Source organism: Parambassis ranga, chromosome 20 (genome assembly GCF_900634625.1).
Source record: "Parambassis ranga chromosome 20, fParRan2.1, whole genome shotgun sequence".
Taxonomy (NCBI): Eukaryota; Metazoa; Chordata; class Actinopteri; family Ambassidae; genus Parambassis; species Parambassis ranga.
In genome coordinates, this window is record NC_041040.1 from 3148164 (window position 1) to 3173545 (window position 25382).

At 43.0% G+C, this 25382-nt stretch overlaps 1 protein-coding gene across 5 annotated transcripts in view; it reads right to left on the reverse strand.

The window, feature by feature from the left end:
- Nucleotides 1–25382, reverse strand: part of LOC114452823 (NLR family CARD domain-containing protein 3-like) — a 1046161-nt gene that overhangs the window by 52490 nt on the left and 968289 nt on the right. The window contains exons 20-22 of one of the 5 annotated variants that reach the window (XM_028432277.1): nt 22652–22828; nt 15119–15175; nt 1335–1451 (exon numbers count right to left, since the gene is read on the reverse strand). The exons of the other annotated variants lie outside the window; for them this stretch is intronic. Of the exons in view, the coding sequence (XP_028288078.1) occupies nt 1335–1451; nt 15119–15175; nt 22652–22828 (351 nt within the window). The remainder of the gene's footprint in view (nt 1–1334; nt 1452–15118; nt 15176–22651; nt 22829–25382) is intronic. 5 annotated transcript variants of the gene reach the window in all.

A 25382-nucleotide genomic window follows, 5' to 3' on the forward strand; every position in this document is an offset into this window, starting at 1 on the left:
TGTGAATTTCTGGTCCACTTTGTTTTTAGACTTCAGCTTGGCATCCTTAATGGCCCCCTTGAACTCCTTGTTGTCCTCTTTCTTTTCCAGTTCAGAGGCCGTGAAGAACACCCTCTTTGTTTTGTTCAAGATCTACGTGAGCTCTTTGGTGATCCAGGGTTTATTGTTGGGGTAGATTCTGACAGTTTTTGATGGGATGATCGACACAGAAAGAGATGAAAGTTGAAACAGTGTCTACTTGCTCGTTGATGTTGTTGGCGCAAGCCGCTCCACAACCACCAGCACCGCAGACAGCCTGCATGATGACCTTACCACATTTTACGCACACTTTAAGACTTCCACCCCCCCCCCCCCCCCCCCCCACACACACACACACACAGAGGAGGCCCACGGATATTTGGACCACTGCACCCCCCTCACCCCCACCAGTCGTCTCATCAGCCCAGGTGAACAAAGCCCTGAGGAGGATCAACCCCCGCAGAGCGGCAGGACCAGACAACATCCCTGGACAAACCCTCAGAGCATGTGTAAACGAGCTGACGTTCACACCTCCATATTGTATATCTGAGCAGCTTTTACAGCTGTGTCGCTGAGTCCATGCTGACCAGCTGGATCACCGTGTGGTACGGTACCTCTACCGCCATGGACCACAAACGCCTGCAGAGAGTTTTGAAGACTGCGTCTAAGATCACCAGGACTTCTCTGCCCTCTCTGCAGAGCACATGCCTCCATCATCAAGGACCCCACCCACCCCCAACAAGGTCTATTCACTCTCCTCCCCTCAGGTCGGAGGTACAGGAGTGTGAAGTGCAGGACCACTAGACTCAGGAACGCCATCAGACTCCTCAACAGCTGACGGGAGTCTGTAACAATGGACGGTACCTCACACATACTGACTGTATATATACTGACTGTTTACATGCAGTAACAGTAACTGCAATATTGTTTATTTATTTAGTGTTCTATATCGGCACCTTAATATCCAATCAAATAACTGCACATGTACCCTGCTGTTACTGCTGTTACCTCCTGACAGTTTTGCACAATTATTCATTCTCTGCTCAATTTGCACAACGGTTAATGTAGCACACAAGCACATTTATATGTATTTAGCTCCACAGGTTATATTTTTATGTGTACATATATTTTATTTTATTTTATTTTATTTATTTATTTATTTTTCTCTTCCTTTTAAACCTTTATGGCTTTCAGTGTGAGCAGCAAAGTAAGAATTTCAGTGTACAGGGAGTTTCCTTACTGTGCATATGACAATAAATGCTTTGAATCTTGAACCTTGAATTTTTGAATATGACAGTATCGGATAGAGAACTGACCCCAGAGTCTGCAGTCTGCAATCTGGACTCTGCAGAAAACCACACAGCTGCTTCACTCCTGAATCCTGCAGATTGTTCTCACTCAGGTCCAAATGTGTCAGATGGGAGGGGTTGGACTTCAGAGCTGAGACCAGAGAAGCACAGCTGATCTTTGACAACCTGCAGTCGTTCAATCTGAACAAAGAATAACAGATGAAATGATTGATAATCAATCAGATGAGTTTAAATGATCAGATGAACATTATTGTGTCTAAACAGCCTTTAAGGTTAACTGAATTTAAAAATAGAGGACATTTTTTACATATTAACAAACACTTGTTTTTATGACAGCAGAGTACATTTAAAACAGGAGCACCAAAAACATAAAAAAGTACATTTACAGCTTTATGAATAGAAGCTCTGTGATTATTTAATTTAGACATATAACAGTATCAGACAGAGAACTGACCTCAGAGTCTGCAGTCTGCAATCTGGACTCTGCAGAAAATCACACAGCTGCTTCACTCCTGAATCCTGCAGGTTGTTGTCACTCAGGTCCAGCTCTGTCAGATGGGAGGGGTTGGACTTCAGAGCTGAGACCAGAGAAGCACAGCTGATCTTTGACAGACTGCAGCGTCTCAATCTGAATAAAGAATAACAGATGAAAGGATTGATAATCAATCAGATGTTATCAGTTTAAATGATCAGATCTACATGTGTGTGTCCTCATCAACATGTCAGCAACATTCACACCTGTTCATGTCAACACAGATCAATAACATGCTGCTGACCTCAGAGTCTGCAATCTGCAGTGCGGACTCTGCAGCCCAGAACACAGCTGCTTCACTTCTGAATATTTCAGGTTGTTCCAGCTAAGGTCCAGTTCTGTCAGATGGGAGGGGTTTGACTTCAGAGTTGAGGCCAATACTTCACAGTGAGTCTCAGAGAGTCCACAGTTAGAAAGTCTGTGATGACAGAAACATCAGAAAACATGTTATTATGAAAGAGGACACTTTTTATGGACTTCAGCTAAAGACAGCTGGACACGTCCTGTTGGACATGTTGCTCTGCACATCAGTGGCTCCGCTCGTCTGATCTGACTGTGTTTGTGTCATCATCACATCTGGACTCACCGAGCCTTCCTGCAGTTCCTCACAGCTGGAATCAGTCTCTGTCTTCCCTGGTCTGTTGTATTGTACTTCTCCAGGTCCAGCTCTTCCAGAACCTCCTCTGAAATCTGCAACATGTAGGCCAGAGCTGAACAGTGGATCTCAGAGAGTCTCTTCTCTGATCTGCTCTCTGACTGCAGGAACTCTTGGATCTCCTGATGGACTGAGAGGTCCTTCATCTCCATCAGACAGTGGAAGATGTTGATGCTTCTGTCAGGAGAGATTTTACCAGTGTTCATCTCCTTCAGGTTGTTGATGACTGTCTGGATGGTTTCTGAGCTGGTGTCTGTCTGACCCAGCAGACCTCCTAAGATTCTCTGGTTGGACTGCAGAGAGAGGCCATGAAGGAAGCGAACAAAGAGGTCCAGGTGGCCATTTTTACTTTGGAGGGATTTCTCCGTGACTCTCTTCAGGATGTCCTTCAGTGAAGACTCATCATATGTATTAGTAGTGTCAAATTCTTTGATGTCATGATCATCAGCATCCTTGTAGTTATTATCCTCGTCTTTATCAGGATCATCTTCATCAAGTTGCTGTTCGTCATCTTCATCAGAATCATGATGCTCAGAATTACAGTAATCATCATCCTTATCAGAATCATCTTCATCAAAATGCTGTTCGTCGTCTTCAACAGACTCATGGTAATCTTGATCTTTATTAAAATCATCAGCACCATAGTCTTCCTCAACCTTTTCTTCTTCTTCTTCTTCTTCTTCATTTTCATCATCCTCATCTTCATCATGTTTATCAACATTTTCCAGTGATGAGATCCAGTAGTCTTCTCCCAGGAACCCTCTCAGCAGCTCGGTGTTACTGTTGGTGTAACAGTGGAACATGTAGACTGCAGCCAGAAACTCCTGAACACTCAGATGAACAAAGCAGTAGACTGTTTTCTGGAAGATCACACTCTCTCTTCTGAATATCTGTGTACAAACTCCTGAGAACACTGAGGCCTCTGTGACATCCAGACCACACTGCTCCAGGTCTTCTTGGTAGAACATGATGTTTCCTTTCTCCAGATGTTCAAAGGCCAGCCTCCCCAGCTTCAGAAGAACTTTGCTGTCAGCCTCCGTAAGCTCCTGAGGACTGGTCTCATGTCCCTCACGGTACTTGTGCTTCTTCCTGAAGGTCTGGACCAGCAGGAAGTGTGAGTACATGTCAGTCAGGGTCTTGGGGAGCTCTCCTCTCGGCTCTGTAGTCAACATGTGCTCCAGAACTGTAGCAGTGATCCAGCAGAAGACTGGGACTGCACACATGATGTGGAGGCTCCTGGAGGTCTGGATGTGGGAGAGGATTCTGCTGGACAGCTCTTCATCACTGAACCTCCTCCTGAAGTACTCCTCCTTCTGGGCATCAGTGAAGCCTCGTACTTCTGTCAGCCTGTCCACACACGCAGGAGGGATCTGATTGGCTGCTGCAGGGCGGGAAGTTATCCAGACCAGAGCCGAGGGAAGCAGGTTCCCCTGGATGAGGTTTGTGAGCAGCACGTGGACCAATGACTTCTGCGTGACATCAGACAGCTGCCGACTGCTGCTGAAGTCCAGAGAAAGTCTGCTTTCATCCAGGCCATCAAAGATGAACAAAAGTTTACAGACAGCGAGCTGTTCTGCTGTGACCTTCTGTAATGTTGGATGGAAGACATGGAGCAGCGTCAGAAGACTGTGCTGCTCATCTCTGATCAAGTTCAGCTCCCTGAAGGAAAGCAGAACTACTACACTGACATCTTGGTTCTCTGAGCCCTCGGCCCAGTCCAGACTGAACTTCTGGACTGAGAAGGTTTTTCCAACGCCAGCGACACCATTCGTCAGAACCACTCTGATGGCTGTCTGTTGGTCAGCTGAGGCTTTGAAGATGTCCTGGCACCTGATTGGAGTCTCATGGAGGGTCTCCATCTTAGAAGCTGTCTCCAGCTGCCTGACCTCATGTTGTGTCTGGACCTCTCCGCTCTGTCCCTCTGTGATGTAGAGCTCAGTGTAGACCCTGTTGAGGAGGGCTCCACTTCCTGTTTCATCAGTTCCTTCAGTCACATGTTCACATCTCCTCCTCAGACTGACCTTATGTTCCTCTAAAACCTGCTGCAAACCAACATCTGCTGAAAGACAAGGAGACATCTTTAATGTCTGTACAACACAACCACAAGTCCAGTTTCAGAAAACAGTCCCTCAGCAGACACATGTCCAGTCTTACCTTGTCCATGTCTTCGTTTTGATCTTGGCAGCTGCTCGTCCTCACAGACGTCGCTCCTCTTCCTCTTTCTGTGGAGACATGTCTTCATCAGCAAAATTATTTCTGGTTGTTTGTTGTCAAAAATATCAGAAAGTGTTGAGCAGCTCAGATGCTCTCAGAGAAACAGGAAGTCATGAACATGAATGAGCTGCTGTCTTTAACCACTGAGATCTTCCTGCAGGTTTCTGTGAACACACAGAGTCCACATTGATAGCCTCCCTGCTGCAGCTGAGACCAAATCAGATCAATGAATACTTTGAGTTCATCAGGATCATCATGTGGACATGAATGAAGACAGACTGCGCCAGTAACATCATCACCGTCCATCAGGACACTTTAGAAACTCTCTTACTTTGGATTGAAGGGTCCTGGTTCAGCACATTTTTTACATGCTTCAAACAGAGACTGTAGACAGGTTTATCTTCTTCAGTGGTGTCAAGTAATAAGGTACAAATACTTAGTTACTTTACTAAGTAGAATTTATACTATTTTTCTACTTTTTACGTCTTTGTTGCATTTTCCTGCAGATATTTGCACTTTCTACTAATTACATGTTGAAAATGTCTCGTTACCCGGGTGCAGTTTGATGATGTTACATTCAGAAAATGTTTTTATTGTACCACTATATAGATGATACATCTGTACATATTGCATATACCTCGTACCTTCTTGTAGTGTATTTTATTAGATATTGCATATAGTAAATACCTCTTATATTTTTTCACATCTAATGTTAAACCGATCGACAGAGGATGCAGTCTCATTGGCACTGCACACCACCCTGACTCACCTGGAGCATCCTAAAACCTACATCAGGATGTTATTTGTGGACTTGACTTCAGCTTTAGTATAGCTACAGACCCTACCCACCCAGAACACCAACTGTTTGTGCCTCTTCCCTCTGGAAAGCGGTACAGGAGCATCAAAACTCACATCAACAGACTGAGACAAAGCTTCCTCCCCAGAGCTGTGAGGTCCATTACCCCACTTCCCCATGCATCTTCCACCCACATTCATACTGGTCACAAAATGTAATTTGCTCTGTTAGTTTCACTCTTCTTTATTCTATTGTATATTTATTTAGGTATATTTTAAGCATGTCTCTTTTTTTCATTCCATGTGTCCAAATGTGTGCCTTAGGCCAAGAGCTGCTGAAATGTCATCGTGCCTTGCATAATGACAACATCCAGCATCTATCTGTCTGTCTGTCTGTCTGTCTATCTATCAATCTGTCTATCTATCTATCTAGAGTCTATCCTCATGGTGCTCCAAAGATCTTTTATAACACTGATGTCTCACTCTCCCCTGATTACTCGTGTCACTGCGTGTTTGTGTGTGTATGTAGTGGTGTGAATGATCGAAGGAGTGAGAGCTCTTACCGTTAATACAAGATCTTTAAACAACATGCAGGTTTTTGGGTCATGTCAACAAACCGGACAGAAGTGATTCACATGAGACACATAGAGGACTCAGCAGCAGGTCTCTCACCTTGGATCTGATGGTCGAGGTTCAGCACTGAAGTCTGGAGGTTTGCCTTTGGACCAGTACACCTTCAGAGACTCACAGGTGGATCCTTGTCCTCTGTGTCTGCAAACACAAATGTTTCTGTTCACCTGGATCAATCAGTGAAGTCTCTCTAAACACATGAAGGACTGATCATCTGATGATCAGATGGTTCAATAACAGTCCTCTTCTTTAAACTTTGACTGAACCTCTGTAACATCAGGGACAGAAGTGATTCACATGAGACACATACAGGAGTCAGCAGCAGGGTCTTACTTTGGATTGAAGGGTCCAGGTTCAGCACTGAAGGTTAGAGGTTCTTCTTTGGACCAGTCACTCTTCAGAGACTCACAGATGGATCCTGGTGATCCTGCTCTGCCCTCCTCTTCTTCCACACCACCATCCATCTTCAGTCAGTCTGAGACCTGAACCAGGATCACTCAGAGACTGTAATAGGGGTGGGCGAATCGATCTAAATATCGATAGTATCGATACCAAAGTTAGGATCAGTAATTACTCGATACTAGCGTGATGAGATCGATATTTCTGTGGAAGTTTTTCTTCTATACCTTCAGCAACTTTACTTGTATTTACTCGCGGTGCAAACAGCGCTGCTCTCTCACTCTGCTCAGTGCGCAGGCACACTCCGCCCCTCCCCCTCCTTCTCCACTCTGCCGGAGCAGACGGAGCTCCTGATTGGCTGTACAGCTAGCATCATGGAGATGGCAGAGAGGAAGAGGAGCGCTGTTTGGAGTTATTTCACAGCGACAGACGAGAAGAAGAAACTGCTACTTGTGAGGTGTGCAGGAAAGCGACCTGCCACTGTGGAAACACAACTAATTTACACTAACATAATGCAGCAGAGCCCAAAGACCTCGAGCTGCAGAGTAAACAGAGGGAGGAGGAAGAGGTAGATCCCCAAACACGAACCAGAGACAGTGGTCACTGACAAAGGCTTTACCGCAAAACACAGGTAGATGATTTAAAAAAGTGAAGGTTTAGATTGAGTAATCTGCAGCATGAATTAATGCTGTCTTTCTGAGTGCTGTGATAAGACATGGATCGTTATCACAAGGAGCATCGCTGACATGATTGTGAAGTTTAAAATTTCAAACTTATACAGTTCTGCACTTTTGTTTGCAGCTTGATTTATTAACAAATGTTTGTTGTGTATTATTATTCTGCCAATCACGATAATCTATTTAAAGGCAAAAAAGAAGGCAAAAAAAATTATTTATGATCATGAAATTTCAATGTAAAAGTATCGGTATCGGTATTGGTATCGGCGATACTGGCCCTGTATTTACTTGGTATCGGATCGATACTGAAATCTTCAGTATCGCCCACCCCTAGACTGTAACAGTGTGAGCTGGTTTCTAACCTGTGAACAACAAACAGGGTCACCATAAACCAGAGGGGGGTCATAGGAGCCTTGTTCACCTGCACTAGGTTTCAGAGCTCACATTTAAAGAGAGATCAGAAGACGGGACATGTTCTCATGCAGATGTTCAGGAAGGTCTCTGAGGACTCTGGGACACTTTCAGAGAACAGTGAATCCTCTGAGGGGACTCTGATAGAACTCAGACCTGCTCAGACTGCAGCAGGTCTGTGTTCAAAATCGCTCACTCCCTACTCCCCATATGGGGAGTTCAATGTAGGGCTCCATATAGTGAACTCATTGTGAAAGCATTTTTGGACATTTCGGACACTACCTCCGTCATTTTCAGTCACCGCTAATTACGTCATTACGTCGCAAATTAAACAAGCCGATCTCTGCCGGCTAAACAATCTCTGTTGTTGTTGGTCATGCTACATTCTTTAAATGATCATTATATTTATAAGAAGGTGACGTCAGAATTCGGACAGTACTACAAAATGGCGGAGGCTCTATATAGTGCCATATATAGTCATTAGAGAGTGATTTTGAACACAGTGTGAGTTCATGTGTCAGTGCAGTGACTACATTACCCATGAATGTTTGCTGCAGGGTGGAGTTTAAACAAAGAGAACAAAGAAGAAAAGAATCAATAAACTGTTGATCAATTCTTGTTTGTTTGACCACAATAAGAACAAGTAGGTATGAACAATGTCTGTGTGACTGTTACAGATCAGAGTTCAGTGGTTTGATTGCGACAGGCTGGAATGACTTCCTGTGTCTCTCTGTGGTGCATCATGGGAGTTGGAGTCTGTCTGTAGCTAGTCAGCACGTTGTGGAGAGGGTGAGAGGGACAGTCCTTTATAGTCTTTATTTTGGACAACATCTTCCTCTCAGACACCTCTGTCAGAGAGTCCAAGACTGGAAACTGTCTGAGATCTGGATCAGACAGAAGGTCTGATCCAGATCCTGTTAGTGGGTGAACAACAACTTTTGGTGAATTCTGCTTCACAGTGTCAGGAAGAGAAACATCAAACAATCAAGAAGAGACAGAGACGTCACTGTGAATGTTTGTCCACCACAAACTGGTCTGTGGGAACTTTTCTGACACCTCCTGATCAAAAAAGTCTGAAGGATCATGAGGTCGCACTTTGAAGGCTTGTACACATACAGGAAGTGCCAGAGCTGGGACCAAGTCTCTGTATTACAAGTCACAAGTAAGTCTTTGTCCACAAGAAGTGCTCACTACAAACAATCAGCACGATCACCGTCTGCTGTCCACACTCACTGAACACTGGTGCTGATCATAATAACAACAATTCAAAGAAACTGACGCAGTTTAAACTCACCGAGCTTCAGCTTCAGTTCTCTGTCTGCTGCTCTGTGGACTCACACTGCAGACTGAACACAAACACTTTCAGTTCCATCTCTCCTTCCTCTTTCCAGTTACAGGGAATCTAGCATTTTAACATGGGAGTCTATGGGAAATGACTGGCTCCTGCAGACAGCCCCCAGCGGCTACAGTGTGAACTACAAGTTTTGACACTTAAAGACACCTCAGAAACCACATTTACATTGACCTAACTCTTTATCAGCTGGATTGAACTGCCTTTTGGGCTTTGATGCACTCATGGTTTGGAAAATGTGTTCAAGAGATTATTTGAGTGAGCAGAGATTAAGAAACTGAGGTGTTGGGGCATAACTGTAATCTGGCTCATAAAGTCACATGATCAGCAGCAGACCTACAACAAGACACCAACTTTTACGTTCAGTGATCGCAAACAAAAGAGAGCCTGTTTCAAGAAAGCAGCGTCATCATGAATGAGGAAGTCCACTTTTAGGGAACTGGTTTACATGCTCACTGTCTTCTAGTGTCTGCTGATCAGAGCAGTTATTTATAACAATGTGATCATCATCATCATCATCCATGGCAGCAATAGGAAGTGGACAGACTGATCCAGAGAACCAACAAGTCCATCCAACAAGACAGTAAAAACTAGCTGGACAGAGCTTCCGTGACGTCACCTGTTTGTTTCTGAAGAGCCGTTTTGAAGCTCGGTGGGAGGCTCCAGGACGCGCTGACCGCTGCCATGTTGGCAGCGTCTCGTCCGCCAAAACTCCAAATATGGACAAAGAGGGGGAGCACGAGCAGGGTTTAGGGGGGCGGGCGATCGTGGAAGCCCGCACTGTGATACGTCAACTGTCTGTCGCTCAAGTGGCAACGCCCATAATTATGCGTAATTTTAAGTCGGAATACAATTGAAACGAGTGAGTTGTAAAAAAAATTCACCTCCCGTACAATTGACACTAGAAGAGAACCTATCATCTGAGACCAGAGTGGTTTTTTGTACCAGGCTGTAAACATGTTCTTTTCTGCTGTGAAGTCGGCCATTTTAACATGGGAGTCTATGGGAAATTACTTGCTTCTGGAGCCAACCCCCAGTGGCTGCGGCGTGAATTACAAGTTTTGACACTTACGCATGGGCTTCAAGTCTGAGCCCCAAAGGTTGCCGCTTCTGAACTCACTTAGTCCTGCAGTGCAGGGTCACAGGGGGTGGAGCCTATCCCAGCTTTCTACAGGTGAGAGGGGGGTCCATCCTGGACAGGTCACCAATCACAGGATTAACACACACAGACTGACAACCGCTCACTCTCACACCCACACCTATGGGTGATTTAGAGTCACAGGTTGACCCAAGAGGAGATCCAAACACAGAGGTAAGTTCAGGTCCAACATGAGAGGAGGTTCAGCATCAAAGGCTCAGTGGTCCTACTGCATGAGGTAATGATTGGCAACAGGTGAGTCTACTCAACCCAGGCTCTGCCCAGCAGACACTCCCCCGCATCAAACACCTGAGGGAAAAAATAGAGGAGGAAGAGAGAGAGAGAGAGAGCACAGAGCAGCAGGATTGTGTGTGAGAGCCCCTAGAGGGCGATGAAGTTCCTCACCACACACCACAGGCCCCAGCTGTTGCACATATGATCACTATGAATGAAATAATTCTGTGTAACGCAAGCACATCTCTGAACATATTAAAGCAGTGACACAAACGGTAGGTTCATAATGACCATAAAATGTTTTTTCTTCACACTTTAAGCATCTAAAAAAATGAACGTCTGTGTGACTGATTTTCTTCCCTTTAGTTCAAAGGTACACATCAGTTTTATCCAGATAAAGGTTTACATTCCTCAGCATTTTGTTCTTTGTTCTGCACACTGAGGCTTCATCATCATCATCATCATCCTTCAGCAGTAACTGGAAGTAAGTCAAATATTTATTTATTTATTTTAACTTGATCTCTAAAACATGAAATAATTCTGTCAACAGTTTGTTAATCTCAACATTAATCCAGCAGTCATCTGAACATATTAACAAATTACAGCATATTCACAATAATGAATAAGATTATAAACGGTCCAAACACACACACATCGTTGATGCTGTGTTGATTTGAAGTTTAAAAGAAACATCAACCCTGTTTGACTCCGGACAGAAACTAACAAAGCAAAAAGACTGAACATGTGTCTGAATGATGCTGCCATCCAACAAAATATCACATTTCACTGCACAAACAGCTGCAGGTAGAAGCAAAGAACATGAAATAATCAATCATTCCACAATAATTCCACCATCAGGCTCACACTGCTTGAATCTCAATCCCACTGTTGACGTGGTCTGTCTGTGGGAATGAAGCGACACACAGAGAGGAGTTAGTGAGTCAGAGCTCCTTTCTCCTTTCACAGTTTGAGGAACAACCAGCTCAGCAGTTCACCTTCTCTGCTTGGTTTTGGAACCTTGATCTAACCCAACTGAAAGAAAAAGATCAAAATGTTAAAGACATCAAATGCTGACATTTAAAAGCTGAAAGTATCAGATCATAGAAATGTTTGTCTCACTCACTTAAAGATGACGACTGCACTGCAGAGCATCAGTAATCCTGTGATCCTCACTGTCATGTAGACATTCACAGTATGAGCAGGTGTAACAGTACAGCAGGGTTAACTTCTCTATAGAGGAGAACTGTTCAGAACAGGAAACAAATATAGATCCAGCACATTTTAAACATCATATAAGACGTCTATAGACTGAGGTTATCTGTGGACAATTTAAAATCTATTTTGCAGGATGTTAAAAAGTTACAAATATTAAAACATACAACACAGAAAAGCAGATTCTGTTCAGTTATTTACCTGAAGCATGCACATGGACCCATGATGTCTGATTACCAAGAGCATTTACAGCCACACAGTAATAATCTGCTCCATCTGTCACACTGAAGCTGTACATGTGTCCTTCGTGGACTTTCTTGGGTCCATCTGTGGTGGTCTTGAACCAGGTGAAGCTGCTGATGGGAGGCTCGGCTCTGCTGGAGCAGGTCAGCTTCATTCAGATACCTGCTGACAGCAAACCTGATGGACTGATGGATGCTGAGGTGTCTCTAGGAGCATCCGAGGAAAATGTGACAGACATGAACTTTCTTCATCACCAACAGCTGAACCATGATGTGCTGACAGGATCACTTGTACATGAAACACTGAGAGTCTGCTGTGACTCTGCTGTCTTGTATTGTCCTCCATTCACAGGATATGTGGCAGAGCAGCTGATGTTGTATCCATTATGTGTGTGACAGAGTGACGGTCTGCTGCAGTTTAGTTGTAAAGGTTCCATCTGTGTTCTTTTCTGTTTCACTGTCGGAGTCTTTGTGGAGTTTCCAGGTGAGGAGGGGAGTGTGGACAGGGAGTGAGAGCTGAGCAGGTTATAGAGACAGACTGCTTCTCCTTCAGATCACCAGCTAAGATATGAATGAATCTGTCAGTTCACAGAGGACACAGTCAGACTCAGAAACACAGTTTATATTGTTTTGTTCTACACATAGACTTATATTGAATTTACAGAATGAAGTGCACTGAGTGTGACAGCAGCAGGCAGAACATACAGACAGCCTCATGTATACTGTCAGTATGTCAGCAGTGTTACTAACTCTGTGCTGACTCACTGCTTTCTTCAGCTCTGACTGATACTGTTGATAATCCTACAGCAGATATTTCATTTCACAGTGAAGGTTACATTCATGGAGACCAAAGACCAGAGACTCTTTTCACTTTTAATTGTCAACAATAATATTATAGATTCAGAAAAACAAACAAAGTCTCACCTTGAGCTGTTATTTGAAGAGGATCACAGACAGCTGTGGATTTGAAGGGTCCGTTCTCAGTTCTGAAGAAGTATGTGTTTGAATGATTTGTAGTTAAATGGTGCAGGGATGGTGCTGGAAGAAAGAAGATGCTCAGAAACATGGTGACTGTCAGCACGTTCACACACAGGGCTGCCATGAAGCTCCTCTCACAGGATTTCAGCTGATCAGCAGCAGAACAAAACGACACTTCTCTGTTTGGTCATTGTGAGGCTAAAAACAAACAGACTTGTGGTTATTAAAGGAGTCTTTAAGCTTCGTCCTCCAACACTGTGAGTGAGGAAGTCTCCTTTTAGGGGCGTCTGGAGAGAGTCAGGACCTGAACGTTGATGAATATTCTCAGTCATCCAGGTCATCATACGTAAAGAAGATTGAAGCAAGGCGTCTGGACTTGTAGAGTTTTCTTGAAGACGTTTCGCTGCTCATCCAAGCAGCTTCATCAGTTCTGTTTGGTGGGGAAACATGGATTATATGTGGTTGCAGACCTATGTGGGTGGGTCTGGGTAAAAAACTTAAAAAACTTAACTTAACTTAACATTTAGTGCTATTGTTTTTAAGTTTTTTTTAAGTTTTTTACCCAGACCCACCCACATAGTTACAGAGTTACAGAGAGACATGCTGACATCTACTGGTGAAATGTCTGAACTACATCTGTCTTTATCTGTCCTACAAAGACAAAGCATGAAGAGGTGTGTCTGTCCAACAAGCCTTCATGTGACTTTACACACTTAGACTGGAGGCTCACTGCTACACAACACAAACAACCAGCCCACAACAACAACAACAACACAACAGAGGAGGTGTGGAAGGAGCATCCAGCTGGAAGAGGAGGACAGCCTGGAGACAGTTTGTCCACATTCAGACCATGATGGGAGCAGCTGATGTGATTCTCTGCTCCGTCTGCAGCCCCACAGTCAGAGCACAGCAGTGGACACAAACAGACACACAACAAGCACAAACATGTTGCAACGCTGCAACGTGTGTGGACATGAACACAGCTGATGGTTCTACAGTTCAGACTCTGTCAGTGTTTCTGCAGCATCCGGTCCAAAGACGTCAGCCAGAACTGATGTTTTACAGACTTTTAATGATTCCTCACAGGACATGAACCAAAGTCAGAGCTGAGCACAAAGTCAACAACTAAACCATGTGTCACATTAAACATCAGCCATATTCATCAACACCTTACTCAGAGTGCAGCTCAACACAACACATCCTCTACACTGTGACACACAACACACCTTGATGGCCCCTTGGACTGAGGCTTTATTCCTGGTCTGGATCTTTTTAACCCTTTATGCCGTCAGGTCTATCAAAATAAAGGTCCGGCTCAACAGGAAATATCAAAATAAAAGCTATAAATGCCTGTAATCATGTACATATTACTTTGGGGTCATTTACAGTTTTGATAAATTGTTCATTTTCAGGATTTATTGAACTGATCACAGATGTTAGCTTCATGATCAATCAATAGATAGATAGAACCAGCAGCTGATCAGGTGAGTCCAAACCCAAAGAGACCGTGAGAGAACCACCATGGCAGACTGACAGAGTTCAAGATGGAAGCAGGATCACAGCAGAAGACACCTGAAGACCTCCTTCTAGTTCTGAACGTCTCTTCAACGAGGACGGACTCTGAAGCTGCTCTTCAGGGAGGATGATGATGATGATGATGATGAAGATCTCCCTGTGTGGATCATCAGGGCACACTCCGTCTTCTTCACCACCTCCACCTGCAGAGAGAATGAGTGTGGAGGTGAGTGAGTGCTGACAGAGACTCCCTCCATCAGCAGCATCATCCAGTATAAAGAGCAGCAGGACTTCAGTCCTGCTCAGAGCAGCAGGACTTCAGTCCTGTTCAGAGCAGCAGGACTTCAGTCCAGTTCAGAGCAGCAGTGCATCAGCTACTTTCAGCTCTCATGTTAACGTGTTGGAGTGAACACACTGAGCTCCGAGCTCACAGAGCTGCGGACTTTTAGCATCAAGTCTGTTTCCTCTGCAGGTTTCACTCACAGTGGAGACAGACTGTCTCCACTGCTAATGGACGTCTCATCTGTCTCTGACAGAGAGACATGGAGGTCACCATTCTCACAGCATCACTGAGGAAAGCAGCCAATCAGAAGGCAGCAGCTTCACAGGAAACACTGGATCTGTGATACTGACTGTGTTTAGTACAAAACAGCTGAAAGCAGCACAGACTGTCTCCACCCCTCTACTGACCTCACAGTCTGCAGGCTGCAGTCTGGACTCTGCTCAAGATCCAGCAGCTGCTTCACTCCTGAATCCTGCAGGTCGTTTCCTCTCAAGTCCAGCTCTGTCAGATGGGAGGGGTTGGACTTCAGAGCTGAGGCCAGAGAAGCACAGCTGATCTCTGACAGACTGCAGCCCCACAATCTGAATAAAGAATAACAGATGAAATGATTGATAATCAATCAGATGAGTTTCAATGATCAGATGAACATTATTGTGTCCAAACAGCCTTTAAGGTTAACTGACTTTAAACAGAGGACATTTTCTACATATTAACAAACACTTGTTTTTATGACAGCAGAGTACATTTAAAACAGGAGCACCAAAAACATGAACAAAAGTACATTTACAGCTTTAAATGTTTTAACCTTTTTTAAAAGTAAACTTAAGACCTACCTTTTTACCCAGGCTTTTACTTCATTATGATACATTCTTAACTATTTAGCTCTAGCCGATCTGTGTTTTTATCATTTTATTATGTGGTTTGAACCCATCAGATTTTAGGAATGCTTTTATTTATTTATTTACTTACTACCGGATCTTTGTTATCCTTTTTTTATTTTGTTTTTAATTGAAGTAGAAGTGTGTATGGGTGCGGGTGTGGGTGTGCTTGGTATACAGTATATTTTTGGTGTGTGTGTCTGGGGGTCTTATTTTATTGTTGTAAAGCACTTTGTGTTACAGTATACTGTATGAAAGGTGCTATATAAATAAAGTTTGGTTTGATTTATGAATAGAAGCTCTGACTATTTAAACACACATGTTCTAAGCTGAAGGAATTCTGGACATCAATATTTGACATTTTAAATGAGGCTTTCCACTTGGACTTCCAACCCAATAATAGCCATGTTTAGCGTTCAAAGAAGAGACGCTGCAGTAGAGAGAATGCGATCGCTTTTTCAACCCTTACAGCATGTAGGAGAATACTCATGGAATGGAAATGAGGAAACCCTCCAAAGGCATCTGTGTGGCTTTCAGATACAATGATGTATTTAAAACTGGAGAAGATAAAATATTTCCTTAAAGCAGGGGTTCTCAAAGTTTCGATAGCTGAGGGACAATTTATGAAGCAACATTGGACTGAGGGCCGCCAAAGAAAAAAAATGAAAAAAGGAAGAAAAAAAAATACACATGTAATAATTTTAATGACCCAGTTGCATCTTTACTGTTTACATTTGTTGGTCTGTATCCAGTAATGTGCAATAAACACATATGGGGCTAAACCTGAGAAACATGATGCACAAAAAACTCCCCGGGGATTAGAGCTGGGCGGTATGACCAAAATTCCATATCATAGTATTTTTATATTATTATAATAATAATCAAAGTGTTTTTATTGTTTTTTTTATCCTTGCACAACAAAAAATCACTTTCACAAAGAAAGATAAACAGTACAATAACCACAACTGCAGAAATAATTTCAAACAAAAACAAAACAATAACGAGACATACAACACAAAGACATAAGACATCACCCCCTGCCAGCCATGTATTCCAGACCATATAATGATGCTAATTCCGACAATAATGGGTGGGGGTGGGGGGGGGGTGCTGCTGCCAATATGTAGTTATGTTGGAGCAGATGACTCCTGTGCAAAATAATTGATAAAAGGCTGCCATACCTTACCAAATCCTTCAGTATTGCCCTGCAGAGTAAACCTAAGATGTTCCAATTTGAGGTGTGCCATTATTTCCTCCCTCCACCGTTTGTGAGATGGTGGCGTAGCTTTTACCCAATTCAGTAAAATCAATCTTCTGGCTACCAGTGAAGAGAACGCTATCACTTTCCTCTGAGAGATTGTTAATCGTGTTTCATCTGGTGTCACACCAAAAATGGCCGTTAGAGCACTGGGCTTTACGTCTATATTGTAAACGGATGATAGGGTCCTAAAAACTTTGGCCCAGAACTCTGTCAGCTGGGGGCAGTACCAAAACATGTGGCCTGTGGTAGCTGGCCCTTGTTTACATCTTGGGCATGATGGATCCGCCCCATGATAAATTCTTGCCAGTTTATCTCTTGTTAAATGGAGTCTGTGTACCACTTTAAATTGTATTAACCCGTGCCTAATACATATAGAGGACGTGTCTATTAAATCTATTGCCCATCTCCAGTCAGCCTCTGATATGTCCAGCTCTAAATCCTCCTCCCATTTCCTTTTTATACTATCAAGAGATGGGGAAGCCACCTTCTGGATATTCCCATATAGCAAAGAAACTGTCCCTGTAAGAGATGGATCTATGTCCAGTAGCTCATCTAACCACCCACTCTGAGGCAGTCGGAGAGATGAGAGATGAGAGATTTTTCACACATGCAACCCCAGCTCTAAACCAGCCCAAATGCTACTCCTCCAAGGGCTGGGGAAAACAGGTGATTTCCATAAACAGGAGCAGATAGGAGAGCGTCTCTCTTTCTAAAATGTGTTCTAAATTGGACCCAGATTTTAATAGAGTGTTGCACAACAGGGTTGTTTGTATAGAGGTGTTTGCTTAAGGGTAGAGGGGCACAAACCAGAGAACGCAAGGACACTGGGCTCGACGCATATCTTTCCATATGTACCCATATAGGTGTTTCATCATCATCCATCTGTGAGATCCAATACAACAATTTATGTATATTTGCAGCCCAATAATAGTGCAAAAAATTTGGTAAGGCCAAGCCTCCTTCCCCCTTCTGTCTCTCCAGGAATTCCCTTCTTATCCGGGGCACTGTTTTATTCCAGATAAAGGTGGATGTATATTTATTTAATTCTTTAAAGAATGATGTAGGAATAAAAATTGGTATTGCCTGAAACAAAAAGAGGAACTGTGGCATTATAGTCATTTTAACAGAATTTATCCTTCCAGCCAATGATAGGGGGAGAGAAGACCATCTTTCCATATCCAGTTTTGCCTTATCCAATGTTGCTTTGAAGTTATGAGTAAATAGGTCTTTATACCTACTTGTTACATTAACCCCCAAATAGGTAAATTTATCTTTACATATTGTAAAAGGGTAAGCCTGGAATGATAATTTCCTTGCCTGCTTATTGATTGGAAAAAGAACACTTTTCTCCAGGTTGATTTTATACCCAGACACTCTACCAAAATCATCAATAATATCAAGGGCCACCGGAATGCTCATGACAGGATTTGACACGAAGAGGAGGAGGTCATCGGCATATAAAAAAGCTTATGGTTGTGTGCCCCTCTATGTATCCCCCTCAGTCCAGCAGCATTCCTCAGCATTATAGCAAGGGGCTCAATGGCGATATCAAAAAGCATTGGTGACAGAGGGCAACCTTGCCTTGTTCCTCGAAATAGAGGAAAAGCCTCAGATATTATATTGTTTGTCCTTACCATAGCCTGGGGGCACTCATAGATTATCTTAATCCACGAACAAAATTTGGGACCGAATCCAAATTTTTCAAGGGCAGTGAAGAGATAGAAATACTCTATTCTATCGAAAGCTTTGTGGGCATCCAGGGAAATCACAAGTTCAGGCTCATTATTCTCCTCAGCATTATACATGACGTTGAACAGACGACGAAGATTACCTGAAAGTTGTCTGCCAGTAACAAACCCTGTCTGATCAGGATGTATTATCTTAGTTAAAATAGGTTCAATCCTAGCAGCCAACACTTTGGTCAATATCTTATTATCACAGCCAAGTAAGCTCACTGGGCGGTATGATTCACACTTAAGCGGATCTTTGTTTTTCTTAAGAAGTACAGAGATCATAGCCTCCGACATTGTTTGAGGCAAAACTTTTTTATCAAAGACCTCCTCATATACTCTGCGGAGCAGGGGTACTAATTTGGGAGCAAATGTTTTATAAAACTCACTGGGGAACCCATCAGGGCCGGGTGCTTTACCTGATTTCATCTTCTGAATCGCATTCTCTATCTCTTTTATCGTCACTGGTCCCTCTAATCTATTCCTATCTGTCCCCTCCAACAATGGCATTTCCAGATTTTTGAAAAATGTCTCAACTCGCTCCCTGTCGTGTATTTCTGAAGTATACAGGTTCTCATAAAAAGATTTAAATTGAGTATTAATGCCCTTCTGATCTATAATTTTGTTTCTCTCATTGTCCCCTATTTATTTATCATGCCTGTAACTGCTAACTGCTTCAGCTGATGGCTCATGAGCTTACCCGCGCGTTCGCCATGTTCATAAAAATCCTGTTTCAGCCTAAGATAGAGCGCCTCCTCACGTCGACTCATCAAAACGTCATATTCCGTTTGGAGCAAAATCCGTTTTCTGTGCAACTCCTCAGAGGGAGTCATAGAGTGTGCCATATCCACTTCTTTCATTGCCTGTATTAATTCTGTGGTACGTTTCATTGTTCGTTTTCTTTCACCAGCATTATATGAGATTATTTGTCCTCGAATATACGCTTTTAAGGATTCCCACAAGATGCCACTACTAATCCCAGGAGTATCATTGAGCTCTAAAAAAAGGCTATTTGAGAGTTTACAAAATGTATAAAATTACCATCCGCCAATAGCCTAGTATTTAAACGCCACATTCGCCGCGGTGCCAAATTTCCTGGAAAGTGTAGCTTCAATATAACTGGGCTGTGATCAGATATTACTATACCAGAGTATTCTATGTCAGTTACTGTAGGGATCAATTTTTTATCCAACAAAAAGTAGTCAATCCTAGTATATGACTGATGCGGCAGGGAGTAAAAAGAATACTGTCTGGAGGTCGGGTACATAAATCTCCATGGATCAAATATACCATATGTTTTGCAAAAAGAATTTATGCACTGCGCTGATTTACTCAATACACCCGATACTGAGCTAGAGCGATCCAAAGCTGAATCCAGGACACAGTTAAAGTCTCCTCCTAGGATTAAATTATGTGTGTCTAGATTGGGTAGTAATAAAAATAGATCTTTAAAGAATTGAACATTGTCCCAATTGGATGCATATACATTTGCCAACACTACTGGCATATTAAACAGCTTTCCTATAACAATAATATACCGACCATGTTTATCTCTTATAGTAGTTGGTTCTATAAATTGCACATTCCTGTGTATAAGAATGGCCACCCCCCGACTCTTACTATTGAAATTGGAATGATAGATCTGATTAAATCCCCCTCTGCAGAGCCTGAGGTGGTCCTTGTTCATTAAATGTGTCTCTTGCAAATAGACTATCTCAGCTCCCAAATCTCTCAGATGTGAAAATACCTTACTCCGTTTTGCTGGCTTATTGATCACCCTTACGTTCCAGCACATGAATTTTGTATCCATTCTGTTTGCAGCCATGTTCAACGTCATGTCGGAGGTCGGCAGCCCGCTGTCACCCCTGTGCCCCTGTATTTCCCACTACGTGGGTCATACCTTAAAGATGTGGCAGCAAAGAAAAACAAGTTAAAAGGAGGGAGTATAGAAAGACAAACACAAACACAGCCAACACATAACACATAGTATATATGAACATTAACCCATATACAGTGCTCTTTAGCGAGCTCTCTCGTGGCCAACCGGTCCACCACCGCCTACACACAAAGCCTACCGTGTGTGGCTCCGTGCATAACTCTCTCAAAAGTATAACACCACCCCTTTAAAGAGGAAACTTTTTTCAACAGTCCCTAATAAAATAAAATAAAAGACAGTATAACAGTGATAACTGTATCAGTGAAGGAGTACACCTTAAATATAACGAAAACATCAATATAAGTATAAGGAAGGGCTGCAGTAAGTCCTATAGAAATGGGGATTATAAAAACACATCCCCAGTTTAACAAAGTCTGCCCTTTTATTATCCTGCCTATAGTAATTCTTCGCCTTCTACAATGTAAACATGTCTATATTGCAACTTAGCCAAAATCAAACCATTCCATAGGCTTCATCCAGGGCTCAGTCCTTTTTTGATGTAGTCGTTGGCATCCTTCGGGCTCTGGAATGTTTTCGTCTGTCCTCCGTCAGGTGTGATCACCAGAGTTGCCGGATATCGGAGGCCGTACCTGGTCCCCTTACATTTGCGTAGGAGGCTCCTTGCTTCTTTGAAGGCTGCTCTCCTACCGTTTACCTCCTGAGTGTAGTCCGGGAAGATATGAATCTGATCAGTCCGGCCCTCTGGTGTTCGTTCCATTTCTCTCGCCTTCTTCAATATCATCTCTTTTTCCGTGTAGTAATGACATCTCACGACGAAGGCCCTTGGCGGAGCTCCATTCCCGTCTCGCCCCCCGCCAAAGGTCCGGTGTGCTCGGTCCTGGGTCGGCGTTACTGTTAGTCCCAGCTTGTCTTTCAGTAAGCCAGCCATGAAATCAGATGGCTTTTTACCTGCCTCGGCCCCTTCTTTTATCCCCATGACGTGTATGTTATTGCGTCGCGACCGAGCCTCAAGATCTTCACTCCGTCCCTTCAACTTCAGTATCTCCTTCTCCATTTCCTGCAGCTTCGCACCCATGTTGGTTATGGTGTCAGATTGTTCATTCAGCGTCCCATCCACCTCTTTTTCCCGTTCATCCATCCTGTCAGGCCAATCAGCCTCATCTCCCCTCGCAGCAACTCGAACTGAATCTTGGTACTATCCTCCAAACTTTTCGTCCACTTTTCCATCTCGGCCTTCGTCTCTTTTCTCCCCTTCTCTATTTCTTCTTTGCACCTAGCGAGTTCAGTCTTCGTCTCCTCTCTGTACTTCGTAATCTCCACGTTGCCTTTTTTGATCTCAGACATCATATCTTCAGCCCACTGAGGTACACTGTCGGCATGTGTTGGACTAGCGTTAGCCCTATTAGCTGAGGTAGCCAGGTTGCTAGCCGACTGCTGCTTCTCCCCTGCCATTCGAGTTGATCGGGAGGTCATTTTCGATCCAAAGTTGCGCTGAACATATGCTTGTTCACTACTACACCAAACCCTTATCCACCCAGCTCCCCCCGTTAAAGAAATATGGTGATATAACTATTTTATGACTACTTTTACACGGAGCCTCCGCACACACGTCTTCACACGGCGAAGCACATCCGGAAGTCCCCAGTATTTTTATATTATAATGGTTTCCGGTATTTGATGTTTTTTCCCCTCGTGCATGACGTGTTAACTGCACTGATTGTGAGAAGAATTACTGCAGTAGAGTGGTTACTCTATTCCACAGTCATGAGAACTGTACAAAAAAAACACATTAGTATAAAATGTAATACAGCAGGGCTGTGGGTTATTATTTAATATCCAGTAGTATCGTGATTACTTGAGGCTTTTTCCTCAATTACGATTAAAGAACGATCATTTTTATTGTTTTAAAAATTATTATAAATAATTGGGGGGGGGTAGTCAGACTAGATGAAGGAGGCGGAGTGCCGTGACTTCAGCTTGTTAAAGACTCCACGAGGACAGAGAAATCTGTTCGTGTTCCTGAGGTGGCAGAAATAAGAACAAGATCGTTTGGAACGGACTTTTCAAACTTCATGAGAAACGAGTGTGTAGAACTCCTCATACAGCTCCACTGCAGCACACGCAGCGCCACACACACACACACATACAGGTTTTGATGCTGTTTCACTGCTAATCATCGTCAGAAGCAGCAGTTGAGGTGAACATGTATGAAGCAGAGATATTTGGGAAAACAGGCAAAGCCATGAAAATACCAAACAGCAGCAGTTAACAGTATCAGACAGAGAACTGACCTTAGAGTCTGCAGTCTGCAGTCTGGACTCTGCAGAAAACCACACAGCTGCTTCACTCCTGAATCCTGCAGGTTGCTGTTTCCACTCAGGTCCAGATGTGTCAGATGGGAGGGGTTGGACTTCAGAGCTGAGGCCAGAGAAGCACAGCTGATCTCTGACAGACTGCAGTCATCCAATCTGAATAAAGAATAACAGATGAAATGATTGATAATCAATCAGATGAGTTTCAATGATCAGATGAACATTATTGTGTCCAAACAGCCTTTAAGGTTAACTGACTTTAAAAACAGAGGACATTTTCTACATATGAACAAACACTTGTTTTTATGACAGCAGAGTACATTTAAAACAGGAGCACCAAAAACATGAACAAAAGTACATTTACAGCTTTAAATGTTTTAACCTTTTTTAAAAGTAAACTTCAGACCTACCTTTTTACCCAGGCTTTTACTTCATTATGATACATTCTTAACTATTTAGCTCTAGCCAATCTATGTTTTTATCATTTTATTATGTGGTTTGAACCCATCAGATTATAGGAATGCTTTTATTTATTTATTTACTTTTAGCTCATTTTAAGTTGCATGGTTTTATTGTTTGCTAGACTATTTGATTTTTATGGATTTCTCTGGTGTGTATCTCCATTTCCTCAGTGTCTCCTCACATTGCAAACCTTACAAGTAATGATGGCGTCTCCTTGGTCCGGATCTTTTTATCCTGTTTTTATTTTGTTTTTAATTGAAGTAGAAGTGTGTGTGGGTGTGGGTGCGGGTGTGCTTGGTATACAGTATATTTTTGGTGTGTGTGTCTGGGGGTCTTATTTTATTTTTGTAAAGCACTTTGTGTTACAGTATACTGTATGAAAGGTGCTATATAAATAAAGTTTGATCTGATTTAAGAAAAGAATGTTATGGCGGTGTAAAGGAGGACCCAAATGCAGGCGAAGTTCAGGCAACAGAAGGCGAGCTTTATTCAAAAGCCAAGGTAAACTCAAACAATCTTCGTCTGAAGACTAGGAACTAAGATCAAACTAAGACAAAGACTTAGACTAATAAACGAAAAATAAAACAAAGAAACAAACAAACCTAACCCTGAATAATCCAAAGGAGGGAAAGGAGGACGAAACAACAGGGAGGACGCGACGACAGGACAGCCACAATGCAGGAACAGCAAACAATGATCCGACAAAGGGAAACACAAGGCTTAAATAAGGAGGGTGAGACACAGGTGAACACAATCAGGGAGGAGCTGATAATTAGGGCGGAGGAACAGAAGGAGAGAGGGAAGGACTGAGGAGCAGAGAACAGAAGGGAGGAGGAACAGAAGGAGAGACAGGAGGGAGAGAGAGGAAGAGGAAGACACACAGAGGAGAGATAAACTGATAACTGACTAACAAAAAAGACAATATGATAACAAGACAGGGATCACAACTCAGGCTCATGACATAGAAGCTCTGAGTATTTAAACACACATGTTCTAAGCTGAAGGAATTCTGGACATCAATATTTTAAATTTTAAATGAGGCTTTCGACTTGGACTTCCAACCCAATAATAGCCATGTTTGGCGTTCAAAGAAGAGACGCTGCAGTAGAGAGAATGTGATCGCTTTTTCAACCCTTACAGCACGTAGGAGAATACTCATGGAATGGAAATGAGGAAACCCTCCAAAGGCATCTGTGTGGCTTTCAGATACAATGATGTATTTAAAACTGGAGAAGATCAAATATTTCCTTAAAGCAGGGGTTCTCAAAGTTTCGATAGCTGAGGGAAAATTTATGAAGCAACATTGGACTGAGGGCCGCCAAAGAAAAAAAAAATTAAAAAGGAGAAAAAAAATACACGTGTAATCATTTTAATGACCCAGTTGCATCTGTCAGGGCTGATACAAGATGGAGGACACAAACGCAGCGGAGCCGGAAGTATAAGGCAAATCTCAGTGTTTAGTTCAGGCCAAAGTTCGGTACACAAGTAATCAGCGTGGCAAAAGTATCCAAAAGGACAAAGGCAAATCCAGTGGTCAAAGTCCAAAGCAGTGATCAGTACACAGGAGTTCAGTCCGCGAGGCAAAGGTATCACAAAGGGCGAAGGCAACAAACAGTAGTAAGATCCAAAACAGGTCAATCACAAGAAACTCCAAAACTCACTCGAAAAAACTCACTGGGGAAATCACAAGAGCGGAAGGCTACTTGGACGGCTGTGTCGCTAGGATAACTCACAAGACGAACTGGCAAAAAGAGGGAGGAAACACACAGACTTTATACACAGGAGGGCGGGAAGACAATAGAACACAGGTGAAGCACATTAGGGCGGAGCAGGTAATCACAGGAGGGGGAAGGGAGCACACATGAGGCAGGGGAAGTAAACAGACCTGAAACACAAGGGAAAAGACAAGTACCAAAATAAAACAGGAAGTAACTAGTTAAACTCAAATTAATGCAAACGGAAAATAAGCTATCAAAATAAGAGCCCTGGCTCAAATCCTGACAGCATCTCTACTGTTTACATTTGTTGGTCTGTATCCAGTAATGTGCAATAAACACATATGGGGCTAAACCTGAGAAACATGATGCACAAAAAACTCCCCGGATATTAGAGCTGTGCGGTATGACCAAAATTCTATATCATAGTATTTTTATATTATTATAACAGTTTCCGGTATTTGATGTTTTTTCCCCTCATGCATGACGTGTTAACTGCACTGATTGTGAGAAGAATTACTGCAGTAGAGTGG